We start from the raw sequence: 12,896 nt of genomic DNA, 5'->3' as shown, positions 1-12,896 counted from the left end.
TGTGACTCCAACGCACGAAGACGCTGTACAATGTATTCCGCCTGCGACGTGTCGATTCAACACATACCGTAGCTTGAAGAATGCTGTGACGCTAGGAGCTTCGTCGCATTAATCAAGCTCACGAAGATGCCATCCTCGAGGTCGGTTTGATGGACTGTCTCTCAACCGCAGTCATCTTTGTCAATCTTCGTATAATTACATTTGTTCATCATATCATGGGGTATATAGCAATACATGGGTATCGAACTGCGCATGCCATTCAGCTCATCAATTACAGCTCCAGAAAGATCACAAAGATGTCGCTGAAGCGCGTGCACATATAGCCACAACCCGGTGTGTGGCGGAAATTTCGAGCAGGTCTAGTATGTCCGGGGTATCATCAAAGGGGAAAAAGTCCGTTGGCAGATCAGGCCGGGATCCTGGTAGATTAGTGGGAAATCATTCGTGTTATCCTTGTTGGGATCCATGTCGGTGCGGTCATGGAGGCGGGTAGTGCCGTGTTGTAGATTGGAGTTTGGCAAGTCCGTAACGAACCTGTCGCAAGGAAGCCGGGCGTGAGTATGTCGGTCGGCGATGCACATCTCATGGTTCGTAGGTAGGGAGGCAAGGTGGTGGAATGGTGTCCTCGAGGTTGGCTGCGCATATCCGCGCCGGCTCATGGGTTTCGAGCTTGCAGTGGAGTGTGTGAGTCGCCGTTGCGGAGGATGCTTTGCTTCAGCATGCGATCCGCGTTGACCAGCATCGCTCACCAGCACTTGAGCTTGTGCCACCAGCGTTCTCTGGGCATTTGCTCGTGCTCGTCCCATTTCGGATCAGGAGGAAGTGCCTTCTCACTGAGCAATGGGATGGGCTCCAAGGGTCGCGTTCGAGCAGTCGAATTGGGCAGATTCATGACGCCTTCTGAATGAGCTTTTCGTGCTTGGACAACACGTCGGACCAAAACTGCGATGAAGTTAGCATAATCGCTCAGCATAGCAACGTGAATAGACACATACGAGCAAATGTTTCTTCAATGTTGACCATTTCCCTTGCACTAGTCTCCATGAATCCGTAACCAAGACCTCTTGCCCAGTCGAGACCTTCTCTCGCAGGAACCTGCCTTATGCCTTGCAAGTCGCATTTGTTCCCTGCAACGATACAAACGGGTAGCACAGCCCCGCGCTCTACGCGATTCTCTTTCTCCATATCGATGAGCTGGTTGAAGTAGTCGAGCGCTTGGAGGGAGCTTTGCTGCGTGATGTCGTACACCAAGAGGAAGGCATCTGAGGTGAGATTCGACGAAGACCATAGCCCACGATACTCTTCTTGTCCAGCAGTGTCCGTTAGGTTCAGCTGGTAGGTCGTGCCATCGATCGTTCGCGTCACGGAGTAGGAGTCTTCGATGGTGGGGTCGTATCTGCAGAGAGGCATTAGTCTTAGGCAGTGTATACCAGGATGACGGGTTTGCGTACTCATGCGTCCATTGGCTACGGACCAGACGCAGTGTGATGGACGACTTGCCGCAGCCACCGTCGCCGCATACTGTGATCGAGATCTTGTGTGCGTCGCCCATTGTTGGGATGGTGGTTCAGGCGGCAATGCCGTGTTGGCCGGAGGGTACGATGTAGGAGCAGCTAGCAACAACTGATCGTTGGACAGTCGAATGTCGAATGGTAAGCCGACTCCAGTGCTTGTGGTGTGTTGCAATGGTTGGAAAGCACGAGCGGGAGGCGGGAGGGAGCAATAGGTAGTCGTTCGACTGACCGAGGCCAGTCCAGAGGAGAAGTCAGGATGTACCTGCAGGATAAAATGATGTGCAGAAAGCGCGGCAGCGAGGCGGACAAGAGCAGTTATGAGGTGCAGGACGTGTCACATTCGCCGACGGCCGTCAGGTGTGTCTCTGGAGTCTGGTGCTTTGAGGCAGTGGTGTTATCATGACCACAGCAGGCAGGGAGAAGTGTCAGGGCTACATGTAGTGTTGCAGTCGCTGCTTCGCAAGTCAACGTCTACACGTGCGGGTCGTTGACAGAGTCGTGGTAACTGGTAGGCCGTAAATAAGATTGATGAGAAACGGTGTCGGCAAGGCAGAGTGCAGAGTGATCCCGGTCGTGATCCGCGTGTTGCGCAACGTTCGCAGGACGGGCAGCGAATGCATCGCCCAGAGCTGTGAATGATGATGACTGATGACTGCGAGGGTACCCAACCGGGCCAGCGCTGGACCCAGGATATGCATGTGCCGTCGTCGGCATCGCACAGACGGAGGACAGACTTTGCCGCCGCGGACCCCAGAGGCATGGTGGCGGCTACGAGGCCTGTTACGCTAGAGCTCTTAGATAGCGCAAGACGAAACGACCTGCGTCTGCGGCTCGACGAAGTCTGTCAACTCGTCACTCGTAGTCGTCGCCCTACAACGTGAATGCCCAACCCGCCTATAAGACTATCCTCCTCCACCTCGTCTGCACATCACGAGATTGCAGCCCAACACCCATCGAAGCATGCCTGGCAAGCTGTCCTGCCTGTCGGCTCGTCTCCTGACCTTCTAAGTTCTAGCCTACTTGCATACATGTAACATGAACCGCGAGCCCATGCACTCCGCACCTTAGGAGACGAGGCGGGTGCCGTGTTGCTGGGAAGAGTGCTACTGTATGTAGTCTAATGTCCATGTCCTTTTCCTGTTGCTGCTGCTGCACTCACGCCCAACGCCGCTGCAAACACCACCTGCCTTCGACTTCGACGACCGACCTGATCGAAGATGGTCGACACGGTACAGTGACAAGCAAGATGGACTTGCATTGTTCAAATGTCGAAGGCGTGGAAACACCACTTCACGAGCGACATCGCAATGCTACTGACATGTCTCAAGTTCGAGGTGACCAGGACATTCATTGCCGACCACGGTCCACGGCAATTGTCTAGGAGCACCAAAAGCAACAACAAAGCCGCCACCCAATGATGACCACCACCAGCATCTATTTCCGCAATCAATTGGCTAAGGACAGGCCTCGGGCCCTTCATCGATTGCAAATACATACCACGTGCATACTCAACCCTCCGCAGCTTACATTCCGCCTCGCATTGCATGCTCCCTTCCCCGCGAACATGGTCCATGAATCAACCATGAACCACACAGCAGCAACCACACGGCATCAACTACATGGACACATGCGTCAACCGATACTTACATACACACCACTGCAGTACATCTGGCGGTGCCGAACGCCTGCCGTTTGCCCTGCGTTCGTCCCGCGAGATCCAACTCGATGGTGGCGTCGCCGCGAGCTGCGATACCCGTTGGCTTGTTCAAATTTCTTCCCGACAGCTCGGGCCTGCGGCAAGCTACTGCACACAAACGAGTCAACAACCACAGAGCTACTGAACGTAGTCAAGATGAGGCGAGCACGAGCATATCCTCATGTGGCCAGCGAGGATTGCAGGTGTGCTATCCCTCGACCTGGAGGCAGGCATGTGTCTATCACGAGTCTATCACTTCAACCGCATCGCGTACAGCTCACCAGAACAGCACAGAGCCATTACAACAGGTCCTCGCGGAGCACAAGTCATGCATCATCTTCAAAGGTCACCCACCCGACTCGCCAGTCACGTTGCTCCCGACTCATACACCACAATCACCTGCATATCCGCTCTCCCACTACACCCACCCGTTGCCCGTCAGCTAGCCTACACGACCCATGACCCCAGAACCCTGCTCGCAATCTTCGCTAAGCTTGCATCGAACAACCACAGAGTCAGCATGCACAGGAAATCCCAGCCTACACCAGGTGTCTGGTGCTATATATACCACTTGGCCAATCTCAACTTCGAAACTACCCGGTCAGTTATACAAATGCCCAACCACACCCCCATCTGTGCTGCTTCCAGGATGCATCTCCTGGAAGAATGACATCCCTTTGCACCTGTTGTCGGTGCAACTCTGTGCGCAGGTCCTGTCTAAGTTTTGAACGTTGTTCGATAACAACAAATTTTGATTGGTCCGGTCCGTCGCTATCAGACTTGCACAGACAAATTTGTGAAGGCTATGCAGCTTAAGCCCTTGTTTTGAGGCTGAACTCAGAAGCTGAGTTTTGTCTACCAAATATCAACGGGATGCGGTTGCAGTTTTTTGGGGAAAAGGGGGTCGAGTAGGAGGTATATTCGATCTATATAGGCTGTGTCTGCCTGATCATTGCGCTGTGAATCGCTATGTCGATGCCGCTGGAATTCCGTTCTCGCTCGCTGCATCGCGTCAAGACTTTGGAACAGCAGCCCCAAGATGCTTCTGCCAGACCTTCAGCGCGACACTCCATAACAATAACAACATCATCACAAAGCGGTCATGCACATCTCTTTACGCAAGAGCATCTTGCACTCAATATCTACAAAGTATGTCAAAAAGATTCCTCATCTTGCTTCACGCCTCGAAACGCCACGCCACGCCACGCCATGCATGTACAACCATATTCCGCAGAGTTCGCCAATCCACAGTCCCTCCAACTCCCAGCAAGGATCCGTAGATCTCGACAACGTGTGCGCTCATTCGAACTTCCTCTCTCTCTCGCTCTCTCTCGCTCTCTCTTCTTTCCCATGCAAAAGATGTGGTATCGTTCCTTCGTAGCAATAGATCGATCAATGTAAGCATATGTTCGCGTCCCGTCTCGTGGGAGTCCATCGCGTACCCATCCCTTCCTTCTTTTCGTCCTCTTGCCGCAGTCGACATGGAGGTTTCTTCGCCTCACACGGCAGGTCTACGTCTCCACGTGTACGTGTATTGCTCCGGTTCCAGTATGGCTTCTTTCAGTTGAAGTCCAGGGAAACTGCCGCCAGTGTAGAAGCGATACATAGGTGTCGAAGTCCGTGGAGCAGTGCTCGCCTTTTGTCTTAGATCAGGTGACTGATAAGAGCTTCATCGTCTTGTTGAAAAGCCAGCGCCTAGTGTCCATCTTCATCTCAATCCGGTTCAACCCCCTCATCAATCTTAGCAGGAACGCCATGCGCACCCTCCATACTCGCCGAATGCCCACCATCACCCGGATGTGAAAGTTTCTGCGTCTTGGGACTTTCCTTCGGCGCGCTGCCGTCGCCTTCGGCCTTGGCGGCGTTCTGCGTCTGGCTTAGGCTGCTGGGATGTCTAGGACTGGCACTCGCTTTCGACGCCTTGTCCGATGCCTGTGATGACGTCCTTGGTGAGACTCGGCCGTTCTGTAGAGGTGTCAAAGTCAGTCGCTGCTGTGGGTCGCAATCGTGCTGTGCTGTACTTACCAGCTTCGCCCATCTCAGACCACAACTATTGCATAGATCTCTCTGACCGCTGGGACCTCGCCGCCATTCGGGTGTGACTCGCGTGTGACAGTTTGCGCAGTCTTTTTGTTGGTTACCTGCGCCCTTTCTTCGCTTTCGTTTCTTCTTGGCTGCGATTAATGATTGTACTTCTTCTGCCAACAATCTATTGCGCTTCTCCAGCTGTCGAATCTCGTATTGCCACGAGCTGGACTTGGTTGTCTTCAGTTCGTCGAAGAGGTTGTCTTCGGACGCTAGCGAATGGTCTTGATGTCCAATGACGAGACCGTTCTGCCCAGCGTATGTCGCCACAGAGCCATCAGTTGCGTTGTATGTCTTGCCAGCCATTGTGGAGTTGGGCGTGGTACCGTCGGAGGGGATGTTGGCGTTCTCGTTGCCGGCAACAACAGAGGAGTGTATGGACTCCGAGGATGCCCGTTCGTGCTTTGGGTATATCGACGGTCGTTGGGTTGTGCTGCCACGCGAAAACTTGATGAGTCTTGTTTGTGCGACAATGAAGGTGGGCTTCTGCCCCTCGACTGCATCTCCTGGGTAAAGCGTGGTGAAGGCGGAAAGAACCTGTCCTCGGCGATTGATCATCTCGTGCTTGACGGAAGCCTTCTTGCCAGTTCTCGCATGCTCTAGTATGCGGCCAAACTCGTGCTTAGATTCTGCACGCATCAAGGTCTGGATGCTGACACCTACCAGCTCATCGGGTTGTCGATCGAGAAGCTGGCGTACGTTCGATGACACGAACAAGAACATGCCCGAAGTCGACATCTTGGTCCAGAGCTCATTCTCGCCGATGCCGCCGCCATTGCTGATTTCGTTCTTGCTCAGTGTGTATACAGGTCGTTCTCGGCCGACCATGATGATGGACTTGCGGCCTTTGCCTTGCTCCGTATGCAGTGAACCATGGCCTTCGAACCACATGTAGCCACTGTTCTTGCGCCTGATCCGGAAGACAACATTGACCGAGGCGCCAGTGGAGGTATCCTTAAGTTCCCGCGTCACCGGTACGATGTCACTAGGATGACATACAGAGCTCAGAGCTGTGCCAATGATCTCGCTAGGCTCGTATTCCAGCACACGCAGGGCAGACGGCGATATCCATTGGAAGAGGCCTTTCAACGACAGGACATGGACAACATCATCGGTATTCTCGAGGAGGACCTTGTCCCACATTCGCTTAGCATATTCGGATTCTCCGCTGCCAATTGTGCTGAGTATAGCCGAGACGTCGTCACGGGGTACGGTCTGTCCAAGATCTGTCTTGTGCGTAATGTCTGGAGCATTGGCCACATAACGAGGCATTGCCATGCCTCGCTGGTAGTTGATCGTGTAAGACCCATCTGTCTCACTGTCAGCAGATGCTCATGCACGTACCCTTCCAAAGGTTGGTTGATGGGATCGGCTTCGATCGGCAAGGCAATCGGACGATGGAAAACATACCAGGATTCTTGTTCGTGACCGCGTTTGGCTGCTCCACTAAATCGACCTGAAATCCAACAAAGAACTTGACCTGATCGGTGTCCCACGAGATGGGGATCATAGTAAGCAAATTCATAAAAGGCTGCCCACCCCTGCGGTAGTTGATGAGCGAGATTTGCGCCTCGCGACGCATATTGATCATGTTCTTCAAGTACAACACCGAATCGTCATCGACATACTTCCGTTTCACCCCGGGCGCGACGTTACCATCGGGAGACTGCAGGAAGCGGCAGTTACGACCCAGAATCATATGTTTCGTGTAGCCCGTCAAACGTTCGAAGTTGTCAGAGCAGTACACGATCGGGAAATCGTCTTTTTCGGCATCGCACACCACAAACGCGCAGGACAGGTCGACGGAGCCGATGTTGATTTCAGGGTTTGCGCGCGAGGCCACACGCATCTAAGCGAAGTCAGTCCTGCACAATGTTGTGCAACCCAAGGACGATGTACTTACGAGTACGCCAAGCATGTCAAATCCTGTCGAGGAATAGGCATTTTTGTATGCAGAATGCATATGTGGCTTGCCGACCATGGTCGAAGGCCATCCTCCTTCTCGCTCCTCCCACGGAAAGTTCTGGTTGTTCGGGTTGTAGTTGTTCGTGGTTGCGGCCACTGGTCCATCTGTGCCATCGAAAGAAACCCCCTTCATCGGCGGTCCGATCGGTCGGTCTTGTGCTGAGCCTGGGACAGGATGTTGAGGCTGCCCCGCGAAGCCACCAGAGGTACTACGCTGAGCATTGTGACTATGGTTATGCTGCAGCATAGACGGCCGTTGCGGCGGCTGCTGTGGCTGCGATCTCGATGGCGGCGCACTCATTGGAGATTGAGAATGAGCAGGACTTTGCATATCCGGCACATGAAGACTTTGTGCCCGCGAGAGTTGCCGGATAGTGCTGTGCGAGCTTCCCGTCTGGGCATAAGGCGTCTGACTCTGCATACCGCCATTCCCACCAGTGTCGTGAGCGGACACTCTGCCAGAATGCGGCGTCCCATGCTGTTGCGCGGGATGCATTGGAGAGCTCAGGGGAGTATGGCTGAATTGAGGTTGACTGTAAAGGTTCACAGGCATTGTATCGCCGCTCATGGTGCCATTCATGTTGTGGTCCATAGCGTACTCCAGGTTCATGGTCATACCAGAATCAACATACGGGCTTTCCATCTGCAAGTCCATGGTCGCATTGGGATGGGCAGGCGATGTGGCATAGGCAGAGTTCGGTGGCATCATGGATGTGTAGTTCTGAGGAGTGCCAAAGTGGGTATTGACTGAGAGTTCTCCACCAGAGCCTCGCCGTGCAGACAACGACCGATGCTGGTTCTGGAGCGCTGGTCGTGGGCCTGGCGTGACTGCATTGGGTGTATAGGCTCCCGAGTCGACGCTTTCGCTCGGGCCGTATTGGTATTGCACTTGGGCAGCCGATCCAGCGGGCGAAGTGGCGCCATAATCCATCATGGACACGCGTCTCATATTTGGGTTCAAGTGTTGTGGGCTGGTTGAGAACTGCTGCGGCATGCTCTGTCTCCGGATCATCTTCGCATTCTGGTTGACAATGTCGTCCAGCGACTGTCCGCCCACCATTGTGCCCGGCGGCGGCATTGACTCGGGACCCATCATCATCATGCTATCGGCGCCGTCATCGTGTTGTTCCATGCCGTGGGCGGAGACGTATCCGCCATTGTATGCGTAGCCATTCATGCTGGTGTTTCGCCAGCTGCCCGTCCCGGCTGATGCGGTCGAGGCTCGTGGCCGTGGTGGTGGTCGCGCGAGTGTGCTCTGCTCTGCCTGCGCTGTGCCTAAAAGCGCAGCAGCAAGGCGCAGCAACTCTCGTCCGGTGTTGCGTGTGGCCAATACCAGTATATTGCATGTGTCATCGAATGTCGAACGGCGAGCCGGCGGCTAGTGATGCGGTCTATATGATGTACCAGGCAGGCGGATCGATCTGTAGAGGTGGACTGCGCTCCGCGACAGGGCGGACAGGCTGCGCTGAGCACGATCTGACCGCGGCGCAGGGGGCTTCCTGCAGCACGCGCTCCGGCGGATAGCTCTATCAATGCAGTGTAGGAATATGTCGCACAGGGCGCGCGATCGCTCGAGCGGGTCCAAGAGGTGTCGACGACAACTCGGACTTGGTGGAGGAGTAATAGTGGGAGAGCAGTATGTACCACTACCACCGATGCGCACGAGTCCACGAGTCCACGAGTCCTGGGATGCGCCGATGGCCCAGTGCGAGGCTTGCACCGTCCACCGAGATCTGCAGACGGGGCAAGTGTCCGTCTCTTCAGGTTTCGAAGCCTCCCCCTCTATGTAGATCATCCAATGCTTCCACCACGTCCAACAATTGCCTGCTGTCGCCTGAGGAATAATGCAGGCACGAGCTATGATATTGAAACATCACTCTCGGAGGGGAGCGAGCTTGCTGAAACGTTTAACGGACAGAAATGCCGATCCACTACTCGGGGAGCACGTTCTTCTTGGCCACAAAAAGAAGCACCACCCACAGTCGATTCCCTCTATGCCGTTGTCTTGTGATTGGCCGAGTACCTACTACCGTACCGCTGCAATGGATCTACGGAGCGCAGTTGGACACCTATACCATACTGCACTCTCACTCTCACCCTCACCCTCACTCTCGTGATACATGTACGCCAGACGATCGCCTCTGTCCATGACGACGCCAAAGCCGCAGCCCAACGGCACATCAAGCCATGTCCCAAACACAGACGAGCCGCGGTGGAGACGTGGAGAACACTTCCCCGAGCCGAGTCACGAAGCTTTGCTGCAGGCCTGAGGTGTCCGGGCTTGGAGCTTCAATGATCCTTTCACATGAACCTTCACACCGACATGATCATGCCACTTCAGCAGCAACACCGCATCACGCTCTGGAGTCGACAAACTCCTGTCAGATGTACTCAAGGGACCTTCTCTTCACAGGAAGCAGACCATATTCAATGCAATGAGTCAAGCCTCGCACTGCCCATCATCAGGCAACATTTCTTTTCTTCTCAATAGCAGCCACACCATATCACCAAAAGCATCAGCTCGTATTGGTAACGTATACCCTCTACTCACTACGCTATCCACCCTACGCCACGAAACTCATGAAAGCAACATGATGCATCTCAATCTTCTCCGCCCCGTTCCTCAGCAGATTGATATTGTCCTTGAACGTGGCAGTCTCCCTGAACTTCATATGCGCATCAACACTCTCCCACCCAATCGCAATCACCATTCCTTTCCCCTTCACGCCCTCCCTCTCAATCTCTTCATACGTAAGCCCCACCGCGCCGCCCAAGAAGCCCTCCGTCTTCTCGTCCTCAAGCATCTTCCCGAATTTCTGCGCATTCTCCAAGGCATCGCTCGGAGGAGCGGAGTCGAAGTAGAAAGTTGCAATCTCGGTCACCGGTGCGGCGAGAGCTTTCGACACTGCACCATCCGGCTTGAGGTCCGCATGCGCGATGCTTGGAGCGCCGCCCGCGATGGTCAGGAAGCGATTCAGGAAAGGCTGGTAATGCGCCTGGGTCATGAAGGTCTTGTGCGCGTCGAGGCTGTCCCAGTCTAAGAATACTCTCATCAGTCCATGTGCCGAGTCATGGGAGGAGGATGATAACGGCGTGAGAGATTGGGAAGCGAGACTCACTGACGAATAGCTGCAGCGTATCAGGGCTCTCAATGTGCATGCCAAAGTTGATTTGCTGCACGCCATCTTGTTTGGCGAGCGTGTCGCCGACTTCTTTCATGATTTGCGCGGCATGGTTGTCTGGGTTGCCGAGCTCACTGCCGGCCACGAGGGGGCAGTTGAGGATCTCAGTGGTAGTAGGCATTGTAAGGTGTTGAGGAGAGTGAAAATTGGATGTGATACTCTTGCTGGATCGCAATTGCAATCTGTGTTGGTCTGGACTGGAGCAGTAGGTTGCATCTAACACTCTCAGCATCACTACATGTAATCCATTGTGATATCACACCTCAAGCGCAACGTCATACCGAACCCCGCGAGGGGCACTCCCAAACAGCACCGAGCTCCCACTGCCACAAAGTCGTCGATGCGTTCGGGCACATTTCAGTCCGAAATCCTCAGAATCCGAAGACGTTCTTCGTATCGAAGTCGTTAGCGCCGGCTCTTGTGTCAAGTCGCGAGGATTTGGAGGAGTATCGTGTTGAAGATGCTAGTCCTGTTAATGAGGATGCACCGAAGGGGTATGCGGAGAGGTTTATCCACTCGGAGATTTATAAGAAGTATAAAGGTGTGAATGCGGTGGTACATGCGCATAGTGGAAGTGTGTTGCCATTCAGTATCTGTTCTGTACCGTTGAGGCCGGTGTTTCATATGGGTGGTGTTATGGGTATGTGTACCTTTCCTCGAACCATAACATTTTCAATGCCCTCCCAACAGGATCTTACCCATATCCCCATCCCAATAACAATTTCCAGGCGCCACCGTCCCAGTACACGATATCCAAAATCACTACAAATCAATCGACCCCCTCCACTCCCTCCTCGTCAACACCCAACACCTCGGCGAAGGCCTCGCCAACGGCTTCAACCCCTCCACCCGAACCTCCAAAGCCACCTCCTTAATCAAAAACTATATAACCTCCATCCGACCCCCTCCCGTCGACTTCCCCGCCCACCCGTAAGTCCCACCTCCCCTCCCTCTCCCTTCTCCACTAACCCCCTCCCTCACTAGAACAGTCCTCATGCGCGGCCACGGCTTCACCTGCGTCGCGGCATCAATCGAAGAAGCCGTCTACCGCGCCATCTTCACCTGCACAAACGCACGCGTGCAGACAACGGCGTTGTTGATGCAGGGGGGTTATAATCAGGGGTTGATTGCGGAGCGGTTCGGGAGGGGGGAGGAGGGGGGCCAGGCGAAGCAGGAGGGGATCAGGTTTTTGAGTGAGAGGGAGGCGAGGGATGCGTGGACGGCGAATGAGAGGCATGCGGAGAGGCCGTGGGGGTTGTGGTGTGAGGAGGTTAGAGGGTGTGGGTTGTATCGGAATGAGTGTGAGTTGGATGAGGTGGGAGGGGCATGATGGGGGCTTGGCATGTGGGAAGGTGTTGAATGTACAGGATTTGGTTGAGAGACTGCTAAGTGATAGCTTTCCGAGGCACTCAAAATCCATCCTCGTCCTCTTCACCGGCTGATGCCAGTCTTCTGCGCTCTCGACTCGATCACTCCAAGCCCTGCCCGTGCTGGTGACAATGGCACAAAATCTTGCTAATTGACTCAACGATCAGATATAGAGGACTTGTGCAGCCCAGCCCATGCTTCTGCGCTCTCGGCTTTCGCAAACGTCGTGCTCGTCGTGATGATGAAATTGGCATAGAGTCCTGATCATCAACCCGGAACCCTCTGTTCTCCTCTGGACCAACACCAGATCAAGCAACTCTTTCTTGAAGGCCTCGTGCTCGATCTGAGCGTAGTCGTCAACACTTGCAAGATCAGCGTAGACAGCAAGGAGCAACTGCGATCCTTTGTCTTCCTTTCTAGGCTCTGTGCAGGGATGGCCCATTATTTCAATGGCTCTGCCGCCTGGTAGCCGAGCATAATATGGCCGCTTAGGCTGGTGGGCTTTGGCTGTAATGGTGTCCAAGACAGCATCTCGACATACCCCATCGCCCAAGTGTCTCGCAGCATTGTACAGTCTCGCCAGTCGAATGTATTGCGGGTCTTCTGGCTCTGGCTCTGGCTATGACTCGCGGCGTTTCCTCTTCCTTCTAGGGACTGGCGTCTCTACCAATGGAATCCGGCCACGATGCAGCCAGTTCACATAGTCGTTGAATATACCGTGATCGATGTCCAGCGCGCCACCCAAGTACAGCGCGGGACTTCCGTCCTCCATGGTGGTCAAATTGTCCTCGAAGCTCGAGTATTCGGGAAAGAGGTCTCTTTGAACGACAAAGTCTGCCTCTTCTGGCTCTTCTGGCTTATCATCGTCTGTGTCCAGTGGCGTTTCCAAGTCATATGGGTCCGAGTGATTGATGAAGACTTTCACCATGTCGTGTTTGTCACGGCTGTGGTAGCTGAGTCTCGGGGTCAGTTGTATTCCTAGATCACAGAACATCACTTACTCGATCGCGTCTTCCTCCAGGCGCACATCTTGTAACTCTTCCAGAAGGGACATTCTTTCGGGGTGAGCTGTATCTTGGTTGTTGA

At 54.1% G+C, this 12,896-nt stretch overlaps 5 protein-coding genes across 5 annotated transcripts; 1 reads left to right on the top strand and 4 right to left on the bottom strand.

Annotated features, from left to right (window-relative positions):
* Positions 1-745: 745 nt before the first annotated feature.
* On the bottom strand, positions 746-1,552 carry CLAFUR5_13013 (Ras-like protein rasG; the record flags this gene model as incomplete). The annotated part of the gene is made up of 3 exons (XM_047912161.1): positions 746-942; positions 996-1,396; positions 1,452-1,552. 3 exons carry the CDS (start codon positions 1,550-1,552, stop codon positions 746-748), a joined length of 699 nt encoding a protein of 232 aa, XP_047767935.1.
* Positions 1,553-4,923: 3,371 nt separating this feature from the next.
* CLAFUR5_13012 (White collar 1 protein) lies at positions 4,924-8,437 on the bottom strand (the record flags this gene model as incomplete). The annotated part of the gene is made up of 4 exons (XM_047912160.1): positions 4,924-5,175; positions 5,236-6,605; positions 6,706-7,144; positions 7,199-8,437. The coding sequence occupies 4 exons, from the start codon at positions 8,435-8,437 to the stop codon at positions 4,924-4,926; spliced, it is 3,300 nt and encodes a 1,099-aa protein (XP_047767936.1).
* A 1,387-nt stretch (positions 8,438-9,824) lies between these two features.
* Positions 9,825-10,563, bottom strand: CLAFUR5_13011 (uncharacterized protein; the record flags this gene model as incomplete). The annotated part of the gene is made up of 2 exons (XM_047912159.1): positions 9,825-10,297; positions 10,380-10,563. 2 exons carry the CDS (start codon positions 10,561-10,563, stop codon positions 9,825-9,827), a joined length of 657 nt encoding a protein of 218 aa, XP_047767934.1.
* A 149-nt stretch (positions 10,564-10,712) lies between these two features.
* CLAFUR5_13010 (Decarboxylase tropJ) lies at positions 10,713-11,742 on the top strand (the record flags this gene model as incomplete). Its single annotated transcript, XM_047912158.1, has 3 exons — positions 10,713-11,082; positions 11,171-11,372; positions 11,427-11,742. Coding segments are annotated over 3 exons (888 nt in total), but the record flags the coding sequence as incomplete, so codon positions are not given.
* A 687-nt stretch (positions 11,743-12,429) lies between these two features.
* CLAFUR5_13009 (uncharacterized protein) lies at positions 12,430-12,864 on the bottom strand (the record flags this gene model as incomplete). Its single annotated transcript, XM_047912157.1, has 2 exons — positions 12,430-12,763; positions 12,812-12,864. The coding sequence occupies 2 exons, from the start codon at positions 12,862-12,864 to the stop codon at positions 12,430-12,432; spliced, it is 387 nt and encodes a 128-aa protein (XP_047768343.1).
* Positions 12,865-12,896: the final 32 nt, after the last annotated feature.

The sequence above is a fragment of the Fulvia fulva genome, chromosome 11 (assembly GCF_020509005.1).
Source record: "Fulvia fulva chromosome 11, complete sequence".
Lineage (NCBI taxonomy): Eukaryota > Fungi > Ascomycota > Dothideomycetes > Mycosphaerellales > Mycosphaerellaceae > Fulvia > Fulvia fulva.
This window is presented reverse-complemented; position numbering and strand designations above follow the sequence as displayed.